The sequence below is a fragment of the Castanea sativa genome, chromosome 11 (assembly GCF_040712315.1).
Source record: "Castanea sativa cultivar Marrone di Chiusa Pesio chromosome 11, ASM4071231v1".
Lineage (NCBI taxonomy): Eukaryota > Viridiplantae > Streptophyta > Magnoliopsida > Fagales > Fagaceae > Castanea > Castanea sativa.
This window is the reverse complement of record NC_134023.1, coordinates 67,603,093-67,624,890: the sequence shown is the minus strand read 5'-3', so window position 1 is coordinate 67,624,890 and position 21,798 is coordinate 67,603,093. Positions and strand designations below refer to the sequence as shown.

The window sequence follows — 21,798 nt, the reverse complement described above, 5'->3', positions numbered from 1 at the left end:
TTTTTTAGCCACTTAAAATACCAAATAATGTAGAATATGATATTTTTAAAAATGTTTTATGTTAAAAGGTTTCATATTTAGTATAGAGTTACAAGTTATAGATTAGCTTACCTTTTTTTTTTTTTTTTGAAAGCATTTGAACTAATCAAATTTTTAAGAAGATAAAATTTAAATTTTTTCACAAAAAAATTATTTTAAGAAGCAGCAGATGTGGGCGCCGTTGGGATTAGGGGGGGGTGGGGCTGGACCATTACACTCTAAGAAATATTTGATTTTAAGAAATTATAAAGGGAGGCGTGGGACCAATCCAGCCCAACGTGGGTTCGTCCCTGCTGCTAGAGAATAAAGTTTCATTAAAGCGAGATTTAAAGCATTAGAGAACATAAACCTTTTTTCTAAGATATTTTTCAACAAATTTTTTTTTTTTAAATCTCTTCTTTTAAAAAAAAAATTATTTTTAAGGTGAAAACCGGTTAGCTAAAATTATAGTACCGTGAGGTTATTACAATTTTTTGTTAAGCTACGTCAGAGACTGCATCAACTATCTATTTTAACCCGATGGTTTTTTCGATCTATCTTTCCTTTATCTTGCAAGCCCTATAAGATCGTCTAGTGCTCCGGATTGAATGAGTGACCCAACTGATGATTTTGGCATCATCAGTTTGGCACCGTCTGTGGGGGAAAAGATAATTTATTTTTCTCTTCTCGTGACAAAGGGTCACTTAGTTCATTCGAAAGATATGAACACCATGATACTGTAGTCAGTGTCGATCAACTAGATGGAATGTAGTGTAAAGATCCTCTGATAGAAGCAGATCTACCCGCGACAAAGTAGTCTTGCAGTGTCTTCCAACCCAAAGGGACGACCACACGGAATTTGGAGGCCAAATCAAATCACCTTGACGTGATTTCACAAAAAATGTCATCATGTTACTGTAGGTCGATGATCCTGGGCACTTCACGAGATGGTCCAACTAGGTCTTTTCAGTCCAATTTAGCCAATTCGGTCCAGTTACGTCAATTTGGTCCATACGGTCCACTTAGGTCTATTCGGCCTAGATCGGTCCATTCAGTCTGCTTTGGTCAATTCAGTCCTGTTCAGTCTTACCCGGTCCATACAATCCATTTATTTCACTTCGATCTATTCGATGTAATTTGGTCAATTCAGTCCAGTTAGGTCTATTTGATCCAATTTGGTACATACGGTCAATTCGGTCCAATTACACGCGCGCACACACATATTTGTTTATTTATTTTATTATTTTTTGCTTGAATATATAATCAACCGCATGCAATTCATTTAAAAGTAATGATGTTAAAATAAATGAGTAACTACCATAAATATTAGATTTGTAAACTTATAACCTTAATGTTTAGAAAGACTTTCACTTAGATTTAGCATGACTGAAGTGAACTGAAATGCTATGTTAATGTGGCTCAAAATAAGTGTAGCAATAACAAATGTTAAGCTTAAAATTTTAGATATTACAAATTATATATATATATATATATATATATATATATATATATATATTTGGATTTAGAATTAGTACTCTCAACCTAAACATGTCTTCTCCCTATGACTATATGCAAGTGTACAAAAATGGACTAAAATAGGTTAAAATGGACCGAAGTGAACACAAATGAATCGAAGTGGTCTAAATGGACCAAAGTGAACACAAATGGACCAAATGAAACATAGTGGACTGAATGGACAAAATAGGACTAAATGGGAACAAGAGGACTGAATAGGACCAAAGTGAACTAAATAGGTCAGAGTGGACCAATGTGAACCGAGTAGGAACAAATAGGACAGAATAGGACCAATGTCAACTAAATAGGACCAAGACCAAATAGAACAATGTGGACCAAATAGAACCAACGTGGGCAGAATGGACCAACATGGACCGAATAGGACCGATGTGGACCAAATAATACTTTTGAATATTTATCATTTTTATTGCATTTTTAGGGCTCATATTTCTAATTTCTAATGTTTATTTTTTTTGTATTTTTTAATTCAAAACTAAAGAGCTTAGCCTAGATATAATAAAATCGCTACTTTTCAACCCAAAATTAAGAAAAAAAAAAGATTTTTTGAGCTAAACTTGAAAAGGCAATCAACAAAAGAATTAATTTAAGTCTCAATTTGTCCAAAATGCACCGAAATTGATTGAGTGGACCGAATGGGACCAAAGTGGACTGAAGTAGACCTAATTGGACCGAATAACAATTGTTTAATTTTTAGGGAGAACAAATTATATATTATATTAAAATTACAAATTATTTATTTATTTTCACGCATCACGTGAATCTGTGACTAGTTTTCCATAAAAATAGTGTCAAAACAAAATTTTCTTAAAGTAAATTGCTAACCATTACCTTAAGAGCACCCGTTAACATGACCAATTATTATTATTATTATTATTAGGAAAAAATGAAAAACTGACCCTCTAACTTTCAATGTTTTTCATTTCAGTCCTCTAACTTTCAGTTTTGTCATTTCATTCATCTACCTTTCAATTTTTGTTAATCTAGGCTTCCGTTAAAAGCCAGTCAAGGGCTGCTGTTAGTGTCACTTAAACGACGCTGTTTTTGCCTTTTTTATTTTAGAATTAAAAGAAAAAAAATCTGTAAAAAGAAAATTCTGTAAGAAAAGAAAAAAAAAACATTTTTAGGGGAACGACAACATCCCCCTTCCCCTGAAATCTTTTTATTTGAAAACCCCCTTCCCCTGAAATCAAAACCCAAATCCCTAACGTAAATCCCTAACATTGAGAGAGGAAGAATCGCCGGTTTGAGAGAGAGAGAGAGAGGTCGAGTCCGTTTGAGAGAAGCTTAGTCGGATTGAGAGTCCGAGATAGACTCAGCTCCTGCAACATGGTTAGGTCAACGAGACGGTCACTGAGTCGGCCACCGAGTTCGAGGCAAGGCAATCGGAGCTCGGTGACTCAGTTGCTAGAGCACGCGACTCCACGCCAATCACAGGGAGCTAATGGCGATGACGAATCCCAGCCGTTCAACACTCCAAGTGGATCGTGGAGATTGAATTTGAAAGATGTTAAGGCTTCAATTTCTGCTATTGTCCTGACGCACGATAAGAAGGGTGCGCAGAGAACCACTGCATAGAAAAAAAGAGTAGTAACGATCGTGGTTGGTATTTTCGATCTATCTTGGACTTTCAATCTGACTAAGCCTCTCTCTCAAACGGACTCGGCCTCTCTCTCTCTCTCTCTCAAACCGGTGATTCTTCCTCTCTCAATGTTTGGGATTTACGTTAGGGATTTGGGTTTTGATTTTAGGGGAAGGGGGTTTTTTAAATCATTTAAAAAAAAGATTTAAAATGTTTTTTTTTTCTTTTTTACAGATTTTTCTTTTTTCCTTTTAATTCCGAAAAAAAAAAAAAAGAGAGGCAAAAATGGCATCGTTTAAGTGGCACTAACGGCAGCCCCTGATTGGCTTTTAATGGAAGCCTGGATTGACAAAAATTGAAAGTTAGAAGACTGAAATAACAAAACTGAAAGTTAGAAAACTGAAATGAAAAACGTTAAGGGGTGTTTGGTAGAGTAGTTTGAGATGAGATTTTTGTAGTTTTTGAAATTTGTGTGGGTGAAAAAGTGTAAAAATATGTATAAAATTGTTTAAAATGTAAAAATGTAAGTTTGAGTATGCTTACCAAACAGACCCAAAAGTTAGAAGGTTAATTTTATATTTTTACTTTATTATTTGGGCTCGGTTAATGTGTCCCTAAAGGTACATATTAAACTATCTATTTTTAAAAATATTTTTTTAAAAATTAAAAAAATTATCAATACCTTTTTAATTTAAAAAAAAATATTTTTAAAAATAATTAATTATTATGTGTCATAGCACACTCGTTAACAAAATTCTTATTATTTATATAAAACGAAGTGTCCTTTGTTAGAATGACGTATGGCTGGCACATTAAATTATCAGCTAGGGAACAAAATTAACAGCTAATCCTCGGTTGCACTAATTTTCTTTAGATTCTGAAGGGGCTCGAGGCCCAACACTTCCGTTGTGCTTCACGTGACCATTGGTTGCTTTTTCTTTGCTTGATTGTACCAAGAAACTGAAAAATAAAACTAATGATATCGATGCAATTCGTCAACATTGAAACTCGGTCCTCCTTTTCTTGTGTGTAGTTTTTTTTTTTTTTTTTTATGGGTCTTGTGTGTAGTTAATATCAAGAGGATCTTTTTTTCAAATAAATCATCATGATTGAGATCAGTTGCAGTACGTAATACATTTGATGCATAAATCTCAGCCATTCAGTATAAAAAATAAGTAAAAATAAAAAAGTGAAAGTAAAAAAAAGTTAAAAAAAAAATTGTGAAGAGATTAGATGAATTACACGGTTAAAGATCACTCCTGACAGTGTAATATCAAGAGGATTCCTTTTTTTAAAGAACACGTTGCATCTCGTGTTTCACTGTTTCCCAGCAGTGTACTGTCTGGACTCTGGCTGAGTTTGGATACAGATAAAATTATTGCGTCTGCGACTTCAGCGTTGTTTTTTTTTTTTTTTTTTTTTTTTTTTTTTTTTTTTTTTTTTTCCTTCTGCTGCACGCGTTTCACAGGGGACAAGGCTACTGTTTATGCACTGTACATAAACAGTAGCCAACTTTTGCTGACTTTTCAGCACATTTATGGGTCTCATGTACTGTTTACGGGACCTATAAACTTCACTTTACAAATTTTTTTTATTAAAAATGGGTCCTACGGTACTATTCACACATTCAAAAATTATTTTGCTACAGTGTTTTCAGTTTTCAATTTTCAATTTTCAGCAATAAGCGTGTGTTTGGATAACTTGGCGTTTGCGTTTTGATGAAAAATTTCTGCGTTTTTTTTTTTTTTTTTTTTTTTTCTGCTGCTGCACGGGTCAGAAGGGACAGAGGCTACTGTTCATGCACTGTGCATGAACAGTAGCTCGCTTTTGCTGACTTTTCAGCATATTTGTGGGTCTCGTGTACTGTTCACGGGACCCACAAACTTCACTTTTCAGAATTTTTTTTATTAAAAATGGGTCCCACGACACTATTCACATATTTAAAAATTATTTTGGTACAGTGTTTTCAGTTTTTAGTTTTCAGTTTTCAGCAATAAGCTCTATCCAAACAATATAATTCAACAGATTTTTTTCCATCTATTTGCTAGTTCTTCTTATGCACCTCCCTCATTTATTCATTCCAAGATTTGTTCAACAAAAATACGAGTATTCTCTCTCTTTGATTTTCTTTTTTCTCTTGGTGGTTATTTATGCTATTTCTAAAAACTTTACGGGAAATTTATTAATTATTCTATCTGGCAACTCTGCTTTTTGTTTAGTCATTTGAACAATTTTCTATAGTTCAAATGGTTGGTTTTATTCAATGCAGTCTTGTTGCTGAATATTATTTAATTAGTGTGGTCCTTGTTGCTCTACTAACTACTACGCAAGGGTTTATAAACTTTATATATCATTCAAAACATTTATGATGTCCTTAAGAAATTTTTTTTGCCCCTATAATCTTATCAAACAGGATAGAAGATGGCTTTTGATTATGCATTCATTCTTTTTGGCAACTTTTCCATATATGTAGTTTAATTAGCACTTTTTAATATTTTTAATGGTGACATTTAGAATTTAAATTCGCATTTTTAATTGTAACTATCCAAATTATCAACAAAATAATAATAATATAAGATGACTTCTAGTGTGATTATTGTGGATGTAAGTGCAATTTTCCAATTCAACTCAACACTATTTATATTTGTCGGTATAAATATATCTAATCCAACATAAAAATAATGAAATTTGTATTTATAGGTACATAATTCAACTCAATGTTGAAAATCTAACTTCTTTATTAAAGAGACTAAAATTGAGTTCAAACAACTATAAAAGAGTATCTAGCAAATGCAAATATACAAAGTATAGAATACAAAAAAATTATACTACGTCAAATGCATCATATAATCAGTTGAATTGAAATTTGTTTTGTCCATTGAGATAGAAACCTCAATGTATAATATCTAATATCTATACCATATTCTATACATATATAATAATGTTTGATTAGCAATTAATATTTTTAGTCTCTTATCCTGTCAGGTCAAGTTTTAGAGAAATTATATATTACCGCCCTAAATAATACCATATATTTTATTTTGTACTCTAAACTTTTCGAATACACATTTTGCACCTTAAACTATGACTCTTATTACATTTTGTACCCGATATTAAGTTTTTTATTAAAAGAAAAGACAAAAGTTTATTTTAGTCCTTAGGTTTATTTTTATTTTGACATTTTACTTTTCAAAGTTCTCATTTTTGGACTTTCATATTTTGTTCGGTTTTTATATTAGACTTAGTATTTATATATGATTGTACCAAGAAAATGACAAAACCGAGTGGAGCAATTCTATAAGTTTTGGGATTATGGTTCCTTTAATGTTTGTAATTGTATAATAAAAAATAAATAAAAAACTTGATGATTGCAAAATTTATATATTATTGATCGGGACAGTAGACTTCCGCATTACATGATATTGCACAAGTGCACAACCTATCTAATGTCCAACACAACTTGAGAAGATAGTTTCATTAAAGCAAAATTTAAAGCCATTAGAGAAAAGAATATTTTTTCTAAGATATAACCTCTTTTTTCAACCAAAAAAAAAAGACAAAAAAGAAGAAGACAAAAACTGGTTATCGGTCTAAAATTACAGTACCATGAGTTTAGTTCGGTTTTTGATCAGGGGCCCAACTTTTGGACATGGTCTCTCTCTTCCATTAGAATGTGAAAATGTCTCACACTTCACCTTTTCTTTTCTTTTTTGCAGAAGGGGCCCAATTCTATAAGGTGTTTTTTTGGACATGGTCTCGATTATTGTTATTATATTATTTTGATAAATGAGATTCTCCTCCATTAGAAGACGGTATGACTGGCACATTATATTTACAGCTTGGTGGTCCCGCTTATTTTCTTTCGATGGAAAAGGGGCCCGAGGCCCAACAGTCACATTGTGACACATGTGCTCTTGAGACTATTGGTTGCTTTTTCTTTGCATTATTGTACCAAGAAAATGAAAAATGAAAAATAATGAAATCGATGATGTTTGCCTACATTAAAACTCGGTCACCCTTCACTACAGTATTACTTTTACTCACAATTCACTTCTAACCCACCCTCTAGCTAGCATACCTCTCTCTCTTTAAGCGTTCCTTTCAGCTACAACCAAGAAATGGCCGAAGCAATCCTCTTTGGTCTTGCACAGAAAATGATTGAAAATCTGGGCTCTCAGACTTTCCAAGAGATTGGATCACTGTGGGGTGTCAAAGGTGAGCTTGAAAAAATCAAGAACACTGTGTCCACAATTCAAGCTGTACTTCTGGATGCAGCGGAGAAACAGAGTCATGACCATCAAGTCAAGGACTGGCTCCAAAAGCTCAACGATGCAGTTTATGATGCTGATGACTTGTTGAGTGAGTTTTCCACTGAAGCTATGCGGCGAAGAGCGGGGAGTGGGAATAAAGCCACAAAAGAGGTACGTACTTTCTTTTCAAAGTCAAACCAACTAGCTTTTCGTGGTAAGATGAGTAGTAAAATAAAGGCAATGAGGCAAAAACTAAATGCGATAGCAGAAGATAGGAAAAACTTCCGCTTGGAAGAATACCATGCAGAGACAAATGTTGTGAGTAGGAAGAGGGAACCAACTCACTCGTTTGTACGTGAAGAAGAAGTTATTGGGAGGGAAGAGGACAAAAAGGCGACCATAGACCAATTATTTGATTCTAATGTAGAAGAGAATGTTTCAGTCATTCCAATTGTGGGGATCGGGGGGTTAGGGAAAACTACACTCGCTCAATATGTGTACAATGATGAGAAAGTTCAAAAATGTTTTCAGTTAAAAATGTGGGCGTGCATCTCTGATGTCTTTGAGTTAAAATTAATTATTGAGAAGATAATAGCATCTACTTCTGGTAATTCATCTGGAAATCTTGTAATAGATCAGTTGCAAAGTCAACTTCGTGAAAAAATTGATGGAAGGAAATACTTACTTGTATTAGATGATATATGGAATGAAGATCGGGAAAAATGGCTTAAGTTGAAAAGTCTTTTAATGGGTGGTTCCAAAGGCAGTAAGATTATAATAACTACTCGTAATAGATTGGTTGCAGAGATTACACAGACAGTTTCACCATATTTTCTTAAAGGTCTGTCCAAAAAACAGTCTTGGGATTTATTTAGGCAAGTGGCATTTAGAAAAGGGCAAGAGACCAGCAATCCTAAACTAGTGACAATTGGAGGGGAGATTGTAAACATGTGTCGAGGGGTACCGCTTGCTATAAAGTCCATAGGAAATATGTTATACTTCAAGGAAAAAGAGTCTGAATGGTCATTCGTGAAGAGTAATATAGAAGCAAATGTAACTCAAGGGGGTGAAATTTTACCAATTTTAAAGTTGAGCTATGATCATCTCCCATCACATTTGAAGAGTTGTTTCACTTATTGCTCTTTGTTTCCCAAAGATTATGAGATGGATAAGGAAACAGTGATACAACTATGGATAGCACAAGGGTTTGTCCAATCATCAAACAAAAACCAACAATTAGAGGATGTTGGTGATGAGTATTTCAAGGATTTACTTTGGAGGTCCTTCTTTGAAGAAGTAGAGACTTACAAAGGCTTAAGATACAAGATGCATGATTTAATTCATGATCTTGCAGAATCTATCATAGGCGAGGAGTGCAAGCTTGTTAGTTTTGATGGCAAAGATATTAATGAAAAAAATCGTCATGTATCATGTCCATTTGAAATTAACCCATCTTTTACGGAAGCTTTAAGTTTGTTGGTTAAAGCGGTCAAACCACGTACATTTCTTCTAACATTTAATGAGGTGTTCTCTGGTGCCTTGGAGGAGTCAATGTTGAATACAATTATTTTGAGATTCAAGAGCTTGCATGCATTAGATTTACATGCATTGCAGATTACATCAATACCAAATTCTATAGGGAAGTTAATACATCTAAAGTATCTTGATGTTTCTTTTAATAAGGATATTGAAACTCTCCCTAACTCAATTACTACATTGTTGAATTTGCAAGTACTAAAACTTAATGATTGTGAAGGTCTTAAAGAATTACCCAAAAAGTTTAGAGAATTGGTTAGCCTCAAACATCTTTATAATGATGGTTGTGATAATTTAAGTCATATGCCTTGTGGATTAGGGCAAATGACTTCACTTCAAACATTACCATTATTCATTGTGAGCACCTCCTCCCACATTGGTGGATTAGGCGAATTGAAGGATCTAAACAACCTGCGAGGAACATTAGAGATCGCACATTTGGAACGGTTGGAAGAATCTAACTCAGAATCCATTGTTGTGAATTTAAGGGAGAAGCAACATCTTGAAAAATTGATATTAAATTGGAATCATCGAGATCAAGTAGATAATAATGAAGATGTGAAGTTATTAGAAGAACTCCACCCACATCAAAATCTCAAATATTTGGAAGTGTATCAGTACAAGGGTGTGAAATTTTCAAGTTGGGTCTCTTCTCTCACAAATCTTGTTGATTTAAAGATAGAGAATTGTGAGAGATGCCGATATCTGCCACCATTATCTCATCTCTCCTCTTTAAAATCTCTATACCTTTTTGGAATGGATGATTTGGAGTACATATCGGACAATGATATAAGTAAAGAGGTGTTTGCTTCATCCACAGCATTATCAACACAGTTCTTCCCATCTCTAAAGTCACTCGGAATAGGGGAATGTCCTAATTTGAAGGGATGGTGGGGGAGAACAGGGAGGGATTTAGTTGCAACAACATCTGCGTCAACACCAGATCATCCACAAGATCAGTCTCATAACTCACTGCCTTTATTTCCTCTTCTTTCTTATTTGCGGATTGGTAGTTGCCCTAAAATGACTTCCATGCCCCTGTTTCCCAATCTCGAAGAATCTCTAGATTTAGTGAATGTCAGTTTGAAGCCTTTGCAAGAGACAATGTCAATGAGTTTTTTAGTTCCCTCTTCCTCCTCTTCATTATCCTCTTCTTCTCCTCTCTCCAAATTAAATTATATGAGTTTGGGTTCTGTAGAAGATATAGAGTCTCTTCCGGCTGAGTGGGCACTATATTCTCTCAAGCGACTACAAATTTTGAATTGCCCTAGACTAACATCTATGTCTGGAGCGGTGCGTAATCTCACCTCCCTCTGTTGGCTATCAATTTTCGATTGTGAGGAGTTCGATCCATTAAGAGACATGCATGATGATGGCATGGAATGGCAACGCCTCATTTGCCTCCGTGATTTACGTTTCAGAGGCATTCCGAAACTGAAGTCTCTCCCTGTGGGTCTTCAATGTATTTCCACCCTAAAAGAGCTCCGCATTTCAAACTGTCCCAATTTAATGACTTTGCCGGAGCTCACCTCACTTGAATATCTTGGGATTGAAAGATGCGAGCCTAATCTGACATCACTTCTTGAGATTAGTTGTCTCACTTCTTTACGGTCGCTGCAGATTGAAGACTTTCCCAATTTGATTACTTTCCCCGAATCAATTAGGATTCCAATCTCACTTGAAACGCTTTCCATTCGGTTCTGTCCCAAACTCACAACACTACCTGATGATGCTTGTCTCAAGTCTTTACGAGAACTGGAAATTCAGTGGTGTCCTCAGTTATCAGAAAAATACAAAACTAAAATCAAAAAGGATTTCCCTAATTTGGAAATTGATTGGGGGTATTGAGACCACAGCAGCAAACGGCTTTACTTCGTCTTCTGCAACAACCACTCCCCTCTTTCACTTGGTACGCATTCTATGCTTTCAAAAGAAACTGAGCTTTTTACAATTATATTATTTGTATTTCGTTGATTTCCATATAATTAATTAAAATCAGTTACTTTTTCAAATTCTATTCTTTATTGAAACAATATTATATATATATATATATATATATATATATATATATATATATTCAGCTCTGGTATAATTGAATTGTTATTTTGTTTAGGTTTTTTGGTAATAAAACATCAGAGAATTTCGACAACCGAACTGTTGAATATTGCTTCAGAGTTCTAGTTTAAAGGGTTATTGTTAATATTTTTTTTAAAATACATGCTTTGTGTTTTGTTAACAGCTTAATGGAGATAATTATGTGAAGATTTTGAATAAGTTTTTGGGGCAATATGGTCATGGGATAAATCACTTGGATAGTTTCAAGATTTGGGAAGTTGATGCTGCGAAGGTATTCAGTTAGATTCATTTATAATCTAATGATTATTGAATTTTTTGGAATAGCATTGGGATTTCCAATTTGTGTTTATCAAAACAATGGTGCTTGAGTTAATCAATTTGCTTTCAAATCAATCAAAAAATGTCTTAACAATTGGAACAAATGAACAGGGGAGGATTGGCCTTTCACTGCTCAATTTTTTTGACTCTTCTCACTTTTGAAATTAGATGTAGAATGAATGAGAATGAAAGAAGGTGCATGTGTCTGGGCATATTCAAAACCATATGAAAAAGTGCAACAAGTCAACAGCTAAGGTGATTATCTTGTTTTGGGTTCATTCTTTTTTCCCTCACGTAAAATGTTCGTTCTAGATATGATTCTTATATTAAGAGGGGACCCAAGAGGGAAGATGCATAAATCCACATTTGTTTGTTCATTGTATTGATTTCTATCTTTATATAAATTATAAAATGACACTTTTCTGTTGCATTCTTTAGGCGAAGTACACTCGGGAAGGCAGTACTCAATTTCAAGCCCTTAACTTTTTCAAAAAAGCTACACTCTCTTGTTGTTTGATGGTCCAGGGAAGCATTGGGAACCTCAATTTCTTTCTTCGGAGCTGTTTCTTTTCCTGTCTCCTGCCTGAAATGGTGCTTTGCTTCCGGCTCTTTGGAAACATCAACTAAATAGATTGAAGTCTGGTACTCGTTGATATTTTGGTAACATCTGGTGAGAGATCATTATTTGACAACGACCATCTAGGAAGCGGTTTTATATTCAGGTATTTATTATTTTGTTTGCTTCAACTCTTTATTATTACTTCCTATTTATATCAACAAACAAAATATCTAGATATGGTTTTTTGGATTCTTACATAATTGCTGGTTTTTGTTCACTGTACAATGATAACTTAGTTTGGATTAAAGTATGGCTTCTGATTTTGAGTTTAGACATGCAGAAGTGCTGTGATAGATTTTACTTTATGCACAATATTTGGATAAAAAGTTAGGATCAATAAAATAAAAATATAGAGTTAGACATAACATAGTTTGTCATTTGAAAGAGGAGAAAAAAAATCAATTGAATTCTCACATCAAATGCGTAGTCCTTTTTTTTGTAAACCAAACTGACATGAAATATAATATTAGAAACTTTGTTTTATGTTTTTTTCCTCACTTTTTTGGAATGATTCCTGGCAGAAATTGGTGGGAAATGGTCCAAGACTGCTTGAATCCTTAATTGAATGTATTTTAGAAGGATGTTCTGGTCCAATATTACTACAGGTCCATTCATCTCCTTTAAATTAAGTTTTCTTTGTTTATAAATTATCCAAATTCCTCATGTTTTCCTTCAATTAGAAGTATAATTTTTGTGCAGTGTATGGAATATAAAAACAGACCAGAGTTTCTGATCTCCAAAGTGAGTCAATACTACAATTATGTAAGCCTTTAATGAAAAAATTGTTGGAAAATCTTTTTCTTTTTTTTTTCCTTTCATTTATATGCTTATTTTCTTATGTTCTAAAACTTATTTCAGGTAGTTTGGCATGGATAAAGATCACAACTAGGTGTAAACAGAAGAGTTGTTCCTTTTCAAGAATGGCTTCATTATTCTTGCAGCTGATTCCTTGGATATTTGACAACTTTTTTAATGAAGCTATTGAAAATTTTCAACCTAAACATGTAATTATTTCAACTCACTATATTTATTTCTTAAGTAAAACAAGTAGGCCACAATTCTCAGTTTGTAGCTTTAGTTTCTGTAACTCACTTCACTCTATAACCATATGAATCATAAAATGAGTAATAAAAATCATGTTCTCTACAATGCAACTATAAATTTTTATTTAGTTTTATCTCAGTAAATTGTTTTTTGGGAACTGGGAAGGGAAAAAAAAATTGTTTTTCACTTAGGTAGATGCTTCATAACACCAATATTATTGAGAAAAAAAAATCTTGAGATCTGGTCAGTTGACCAGAGGGATTTAACGCCACTACTTTCTTACATTTGTGCATCTCCTTTCTAAGTTTACTTTGAATTTACCAAATACTGGCTCTCTTCATTCTTCCTTTTCGTTTCAGGTTTAGTGAATTTATCAGTTATTGAATTCTGTATGCAGGAACTTTGAATTTGGAAACAGAAAGTTTTTAGTGAATTTACAGCAAATGCAAGATAAATAGGTGCATATCTTACTCCTATCTTTATATATCTTATTACATAGATTAGGTTACATGGTTCACTTGTTTTGAATTTTTCGAAATTTGATTGCAAGATAGTAGAAATAGTATTGTTTTCCTATCTTTTCCTTTTCCTTAAGTTAATTCTCAAACTTATTTTTGATAGGTTGAAGCAGATGAAGACTGTACCTTGGTGTTAGCAACAAGATTACTGCCTATCTTCAGTTAAAGTTCAATTTCAGGGTGATTGGTTCTTAGACTTTTCAGCCACCCTCTGTGAAACCTAAGCTGATTGCAAACATTTATCTTAGTGTAATTGTTTCAATAACAAAATAAGCTTGTTATGAATTTTTTTTTTTTTAATGCTTTTCAAATTGGAACCCTTTTACCTATATACATAACTGTACTTTAAAGCATCCATATGAACTTAATTATAAGAACTATCTTGAGAAATATTTTATAGGGATTAAACATCTAGAATATGCCAATTATCAAGCAGAATCAGATAATCTGAAGAAATTTCTGTGGAAATCTGATGATGGGATGTATTGCTTGGATAGTTTCTGGATTTGAGAAGCTGATGTAGCTAAGGTACCAATTAAACTTGCTTGTAATCAAATATTATGTTTGATCATAATCAAATTTGAAGAATCTCAAGTTGTGACATGTAAATATATAAAGAATAGGTAATGAACCTTATATACTTCTGTTATGTTTTTCCTATGCAGTTCTTGAGGCTGGAGATGAAGTATTTGAGGTACGTTCTACCTTGGCTGATACTCATCTAGGAGGTGATGATTTCAACAAGTTTGAAACAAGAGATATTAGTAGCTCATTACCTTATATTCTTTGTTTTCTGATTTATTGTTATATGTTACTAAATTACACCCTTACATTCTATAATTTTAAATAGAGAATAAACTTTAAGAAAGATGAAGGCATAGATCTTCTGAATGACAGGTAAGCTCTACAACATCTCATAGAGACTGCTGAGAAAGCAAAGATGGAGCTGTCATCTCTTACTTAGACCAATAATATTAGGTATGTGGCTGTTTCTATGCCTTCTTTCTTTAAGTTGATCTCTCTCTCTTTGCCATAATCACAGAGAAAAAACATTTGATTTTCCAGTCTACCTTTCATTATCGCCATTCAGATGGCCCAAAACACATTGACACCACACTGACTAGTGTCAAATTTGAAGAACTGTGTTCAGATTTGTTAGACAGGTATGCCTTTTTAGTAGTCATATGTAATATGACTATTTTTTTTTATCTCCATTACTTCAGTTTTCTTTCTTTTGATTTTGAACTCTCTTTTTCTCTCATTTGGTAGTCTAATTGCCTGCTTAAGTTCACTGGATTACAACTCATAAGCTTTCAGCACCAGTTGAAACTTCCATGAGAGATGCAAAGCTTTCCTTCAAAGATATTGATGTAATTCAACTTGTATCCCAGCTGTTTAGGAGATGAAAAATGTGGATGAAGTTTTTGTTCTTGGGGCTGTAGTTCAGGTTTGTCCTTTCTTGTTATTATGTAATTCAACTTACTATTTTTTTGTTACTTTTATTTCCCGGCTGGTGTTTTATTGCTGGAGAAGTTAATGACATTGTGCTCTTGGATGTCTCACCATAGAAGGACTTGAAACTTTGGGTGGTGTCAACTTCACCAACTTCCAAATCAGAGGTGTTCTCCACCACAGAAGATGGACAGACCAGTGAAGAGATTAATGTCTATCAAGGTGAGAGAGAGGTATTTATCTCTCTGAAAAAAGGGTGAGAGAGAGTTTGTCAGGGACAACCAATGCTAGCACCATGTCAAGTGATGGGGTATGTATTTGCAAAAATTTTTTAAGAGAATTTGGATTTTGCTCAAACTAGATATAGCAAGTCTTAGTTCTTAACAGAAGGCATAAATTAGAATCTGGTGGTTGAGTACATTTTGGCTAGAGATATTATTAGAATGATTTTGAATAAGCCTAAAACCCAATATCTTAGCTAACTGTAATCTATTTATCTATTTGAGAAATAACTAATCATATATCAAGAAAAATTTAGACCACTAGTGGAATATGATGCTTTCTTATATTATAGTTCTAGAACCATAACCATTGGCAGTGGCTGCGAATCCCCCCTGCCCCCCCCCCCCCTCCTGTTTATGTTCTAATTAGTGTGTAGACTGAAAAATGCTTTTATTTCTTTGTTTTTTTTAACTTCAATTTTTTTTTCCTTATAATTTATATTGTAGCACAAGGAGCTTCTTGTTTTTATATTTATTACCTCTTTCAATGACGTTACCATGTTCTACAAAGAACCTACATCTTTCTTTTCTTTTTGAAAACTCAGCATTTCAAGCATATATGTTTTTCAATTTTAAAAAGACAAAAAAAATGGAAACGTTCACTTTTTTTTTTATTAGTACCTGTAAACCTAACCTAATTATATTACTATACCTCATGTTTCTATGTACAAATTAAAAATGTTGTAGGTGGATAGGAAGGTTAAAGAAGCTGAAAATTTTGCAAAAGGAAGACCAAGGAAAAGAGGGATGCCATAGACACAAAGAATCAAGCTGACCCAGTTTTGTACCAAATTGGAAGCAACTAAAACAGCTGGGAGACAATGTTCCTAGCTAGACAAGGAGAATGTAGAGGCTAAAGTGAACGAGGTCATGGATGCCATCATTGGTGGTTCTACCCAAGTCATTAAAGATGCAATGGCTGTCATGAATCAAGAAATTATGTAACTGTGGTAGTCAATGTTGATGTGAATTTGAATTGGTTCAGAACCTTAGGAACAAGTACAACGAGTCCATGGCTTAGGTGATTATCTTTTTTTGTGTTTCATTCTTTTTTCCCTTTGCATACAAATTTCATTCTAGATGTGATTCACATTTGTTTGTTCATTCCAATGATTTCTGCCTTTATATAAACTACAAAATGACACTTCTTTGTTTATGTTCTTGATTTTGAATAAACAGAGTAATATCAATAACATTCTGGTGAATGATCATTATTAACAACTACCCTCTACGAAGCTGTTTTATGTTCAGGTATTTGTTATTTTGTTAGCTTTAACACTTTATTATTACTACCTCTTTTCATCAACGAACAACAATATCCAGTGTGGTTTTTGGGTTCTTATATTATGTCTGATTTTTGTTTATTGTACAAATAACTTAGTTTGGACATGCAAAAGTGCTGTGATGGATTTTACTTTAAGCACGCTATTTGGATACAAAGATAGGATCAATAATATGAAAATTTAGAGTTAACCAATTGAATTCTCACATCAAATGCATAGTTCTTTTTTTGTAATATCACTGTATTTGTTTTATCTCCATCACTTCAGTTTTCTTTCTTTTGATTTTGAACTCACTTTTTCTGTCGTCTGGTAGTCTACTTGCCTGCTTAAGTTCACTGGACTACAACTGCAATTAACTTTCTCATTGGCTTTGAGCACCAGTTGAAACTTCCTTAAGAGATACAAAGCTTTACTTCAAAGATATTGATGAGGTAATCCTACTCGCATTGGGATTTCTAATTTGTGCTTATCAATACTATGGTGCTTGAGTTAATCAATTTGCTTCCAAATCAAACAAAAAAGTCTAATAAATATTCCAAAGTCAACAACAAAAAGGGGAGGGTTGGCCTTACTCTACTCAAATCATAATGTTTTCATATATACATATACTACAAAAATGTTAATTAACAATCCTAATCCTTATAGTAACTCAAATTGTAATGTTTTTGACTCTAATCACTTTTGAATTGGATGTAGATTGAATTGGAAACGCAAAATGAAAGAATGTGTATATATCAAGGCATATTCAGAACCACATGAACAAGTGCAACAAGTCAACAGCTAAGGTGATTTTCTTGTTTTGGGATCATTCTATTTTTCTTCACATAAAAAAACAAGTAGAGCTCTCGATTTCTGATATTGTCTATTTTAATACTTATTGGAACTTGCACTAACTGTTGAGGCATCAATACTTATTTTTGTCTCTTTTATTTCTAGACTGGTGTTTTTTAGCTGGAGAAGTTATTGACATTGTGCTCTTGGATGTCTCACCGTAGAAAGACTTGAAACTTTGGGTTGTCTAATGACAAAAAATATCCCAAGGAAGACAACTTCACCAACTTCCAAATCAGAGTTGTTCTCCAACGCAGTAGATGGATAGACCAGTGAAGAGATTAATGTCTATAAGGGTGAGAGAGAGGTATTTATCTCTCTGAAAAAAGGGTGAGAGAGAGTTCATGAGGGACAACAAATCCCTTGGAAGCTTTTGCTTAGACAACAAAACTGGTGCTAGCACCATCACACAAAGTGATGAGGTATGTATTTGCAAAAACTGTTGTTTTGAAGAGAATTTGGTTTTTACTCAAACTAGATATAGCAAATTTTAGTTATTAACAGAAGGCATGAATTAGAATCTGGTGGTTGAAAATGTTGTGGCTAGAGATATTATTAGAATGAGTTTGAATAAGCCTGAAACCCAAACTATCTTAGCTAACTATAACTAATTTGTCTATTTGATAAATAACTATATATATATATATATAAAGAAAAATTTAGACCATTTGTGGAATGTGCTGCTTTCTTATATTGGTCTAGAACCATAGCCATTGGCAGTGGCTACAAATTTCCTTCCCCCCGCCCCCCCCCCCCCAAAACCCTACCCCCTGCCCGCCCTTGTTTATGTTCTAATTTGTTATAGACTGAAAAATGCTTTAATTTCCTCATTTTTGTAACTTCAATTTTTTTTCTTATAATTTATATTGTGGCACAAGGAGCTTCTTTTTTCTTTTTCTTTTTAATTACCCATTTCAATGATGCTACCATGTTCTACAAAGAACCTGTATCTTTCTTTTCTTTTTGAAATCTTAGCATTTCTAGCATCTATGTTTTTCGATTAATAAATAAATAAAAATAAATGGAAACGTTCACATTTTATATTAGTAACCTAATTATGTTACTAAACCCCATGTTTGTATGTACAAAATAAAAATTTTGCAGATGGATAGGATGGTTAACGAAGTTGAAAATTTTGCAAAAGGAAGACAAGGAAAAGAGGGATGCCATAGACACAAAGAACCAAGCTAACTCAGTTTTGTACCATACTAGAAGCAACTAAAAGAGCTAGGAGACAATGTTCCTAGCTAGACAAGGAGAATGTAGAGGCTAAAGTGAATAAGATCAAGGATACCATCTCTGGTGGATCTACCCAAGCCATTAAAGAAGGAATGGCTGTCCTGAATCAAGAAATTATGTAACTGTGGTAGTCAATGTTGATATGAATTTGAATTGGATTGTCTATTAGCTTTTTTCTGATTGACTTCTTTGCATGGACGGCAACTATTGTTTAGCCTTGAATTATGTTAGAGTTGAGAGAGAACTCTTTGATATAGAGTTATTTGGGTGTATTGGGGTTTGGGTTTGTGAGAGTGGATCTACACCACCTTTGTACTCTCTGTATTTGTTAGTGAAACTCTCTTCTTGTCACTGCCCGTGGATGTAGGCCGAAGGCCGAACCACGTAAATTCTTGGTGTTCTTTCGTGTGTGGTTGTCTATTTCTCTTTCATTCTTTTTTTTTTTTTTTTTGCTCATAATAATTATTTGTTAGATCTTTCTAAAACCATAATATTTTTATAAATAAAACTTATCCATGAGTGCCATCTGAATACTCTTTCTTGCAACAGTCAATCTATAGTCAACCTAGCCAACTCGGTGTTGGGTTGCTTCTGCTATTACACTCGGGATCAATTGGAAAAAAGTTAATGGCAATGATATGATCAATGCAAATTTCATAAATAGTGAGCAACTCTTAGAACTTCAATTCTGACCATGTATACTTGCATATTTTTTTAATTTTTATGTTAGTTTGTACCGGCTATGTTGATTTGTGATTTTGGGAAGTATGATGTGTATATTTTCAAATGTGATTTTGAGAATGGGTAGTTTTTAATGGCATAGGCAGGAGGTTTAGTCTCTTCTATGGCACAAGCAAGGCAAATTTCAAAGTCTTTTGCCAATATTGCCTATGCACTTGTCACCCTCTCAATTTTTATGAGCTTAAGATTTCTATGAAAGGAGAAGCCTGTGAAACCAATGGTACAGAGGGGTTGTCATCTGCAGGTCTCTATTGTTGTTTATGCTATATCTCAAGCATTAGAATAGAAAGAACATTGGAGATAATTCATTATGAGTTAAAGTTTTATCTTCATTCTCATTCTTCCATAAACAATTCAAATGTTCTTCAATTGGTATTTTCCTCCAATCTTTTTTTATTATTATTAAAGGACGAAAAAAAAAATTGAAAGCATATTTCAAAGATAAACTTTCATTCATTCCTAAAATAGTCTTGATTCTATTTTGATCCCTAAAATATGCATTGTGTTACACATAAACAAAAAATATAACAAAAATAGATAGATGGGCATTATAAATTTTCAAGAACTGGAATAAAACCTCTTATATTTTAAGCAAAAGGAATAAAATATAGATTATATTTCAAGACTTTAAAGAATTTTTTTTTTTTTTGCCAAAAATTATATATTAGTTAGAACTTTAAATTATCTACGTTCATATTATTTTCATGTCTAGAATTTTATACAAGTACGAAAGATTAATGTTTTTATTATCTTTTACATCTAATTGTTCAATTGAAACTCTTAACATTTTTCAGTAATTAAGCGAGGAGAGAGTAATGATGCAATGGTTGTCCTGAATCAAGTAATTATGTAACTGGGATAGTCAATGTTGATGTGAATCATGTGACTTTGAATTGGGTTGTCTGTTAGCTTTTTTCGGATTGACCTCTTTGCATGGACGACAACTATTGTTTAGCCTTGAATCATATTAAGAGTTGAGAGAGAACTCTGTGATATAGAGTTATTTGGGTGTAATGGGGTTTGGGTTTGTGAGAGTGGTTTTACACCACCTTTGTACTCTCCATATTTGTTAGTGAAACTTTTTCCTTGTCGTCGCCCGTGGATGCAAGCCAAAGGCCGAACCACGTAAATCTTTAATGTTCTCTCTTATTTGTGGTTGGCTATTTTTCTTTAGGGATTTTTTTTTCCTTCATAATATTTGTGTGTGAGATCTTTCTAAAGGCATAATATTTTTATAAATAAATCTTATGCGGGAGTGCTATTCGGATAACCTTTCCCGCAATAGTCAATCTATAGCCAGTCCAGCCAACTCAGTGTTGGGTTGCTTCTGGCACTACACTTGGGTCATTTAGATTAAACGGAAAAACAACCAAATGGTGATAATCTAATCAATGCAGATTTTACTGATAGCGAGTAACTCATAGAATTTCTATTCTGACCATGCACACTTGTGTAATTTCTATGTTAGTTTGTACAGCCTATGTTGCTTGTGATTTTGCAAAGTATGGTTATGGTGTGTATATTTTCAATTTGATTTAGAGAATGGTTAATTGTTAATGGCATAAAAGTTGGCAGACGGTTTAGTCTCTTCTATGGCTAGTATGTATGTATGTGTGTGCGTGTGTATATATATATATATATATATATATATTTTTTGCTGAATAATATGAATGGATCCAATAACCTTTTGAATGGATAATTTTGAGTGGATCCAATAACATTTAGGGTGTTGCCTTCAACAAAAATGATGTAGTCCAAACTCCAAACCAGCATATAATGCACTAGAAACAACCAAGAGTGTCGCTTCGGCTTCAGCCCAAAAAGGATCACCTTTTACATCGATCCCAGATTCTTAGTCCATGCATGAGTGATGTTGCCTAAATGGTTTCGGCAAATTGCAGCAAGTTATACATTGTTTCACAACAGCGTCGGATTTTAAGGTCAAGAGGATTCTAACTTTCAAATATTTCACAAGGTTTGTATTTGTAATATCTGGCCTATAGTATAGCTTTCAAAACAATGTTAATTAAAGTGTAATATCTTAAAGCAGCCCCCAATTAAAGTTTTTTTTTTTTTTTTTTTTTATGTATAATAGATTGGGCTAATAAGATCGAATTGTGAAACTACAAATTGATAGCATTTTGAAGGCACAAACAAGCACATTTCAAGTCTTTTGCGACTATTACATATGCACTTGTCACCTTCACAATTCTAATCAACTCAAGATTCCTATGTAAGGAAGCAGCCTGTAAACCAATGGCACCTGGAGGTTTTAATTGATTATCTCACTTTCTACTTTGATTCTCATTCTTAAGATTTAAAAGCTTTTATTTCTGTCCACAGAGTTAAAATGTTCTACATCTGGTGTTTTCATGAAATCTTGTTAATTTCTTTTACATGTTTTAAAAAAAAAATCATATTACAAAGATGAAGTTTTCATTTCTAAAAAAATTGTCTGGTTTCTATTTTGATTCCCA

General features: G+C 33.4%; 1 protein-coding gene across 1 annotated transcript in view; it reads left to right on the top strand.

Moving 5' to 3' along the window:
* Positions 1-7,171: 7,171 nt before the first annotated feature.
* The window catches only part of LOC142617791 (putative disease resistance protein RGA1), a 75,872-nt gene continuing 61,245 nt past the window's right edge, over positions 7,172-21,798 (top strand). The window contains exon 1 of the mRNA XM_075790760.1: positions 7,172-10,828. Within this exon, the coding sequence (XP_075646875.1) occupies positions 7,252-10,767 (3,516 nt within the window). The 5' untranslated portion in view covers positions 7,172-7,251 and the 3' untranslated portion in view covers positions 10,768-10,828. The remainder of the gene's footprint in view (positions 10,829-21,798) is intronic.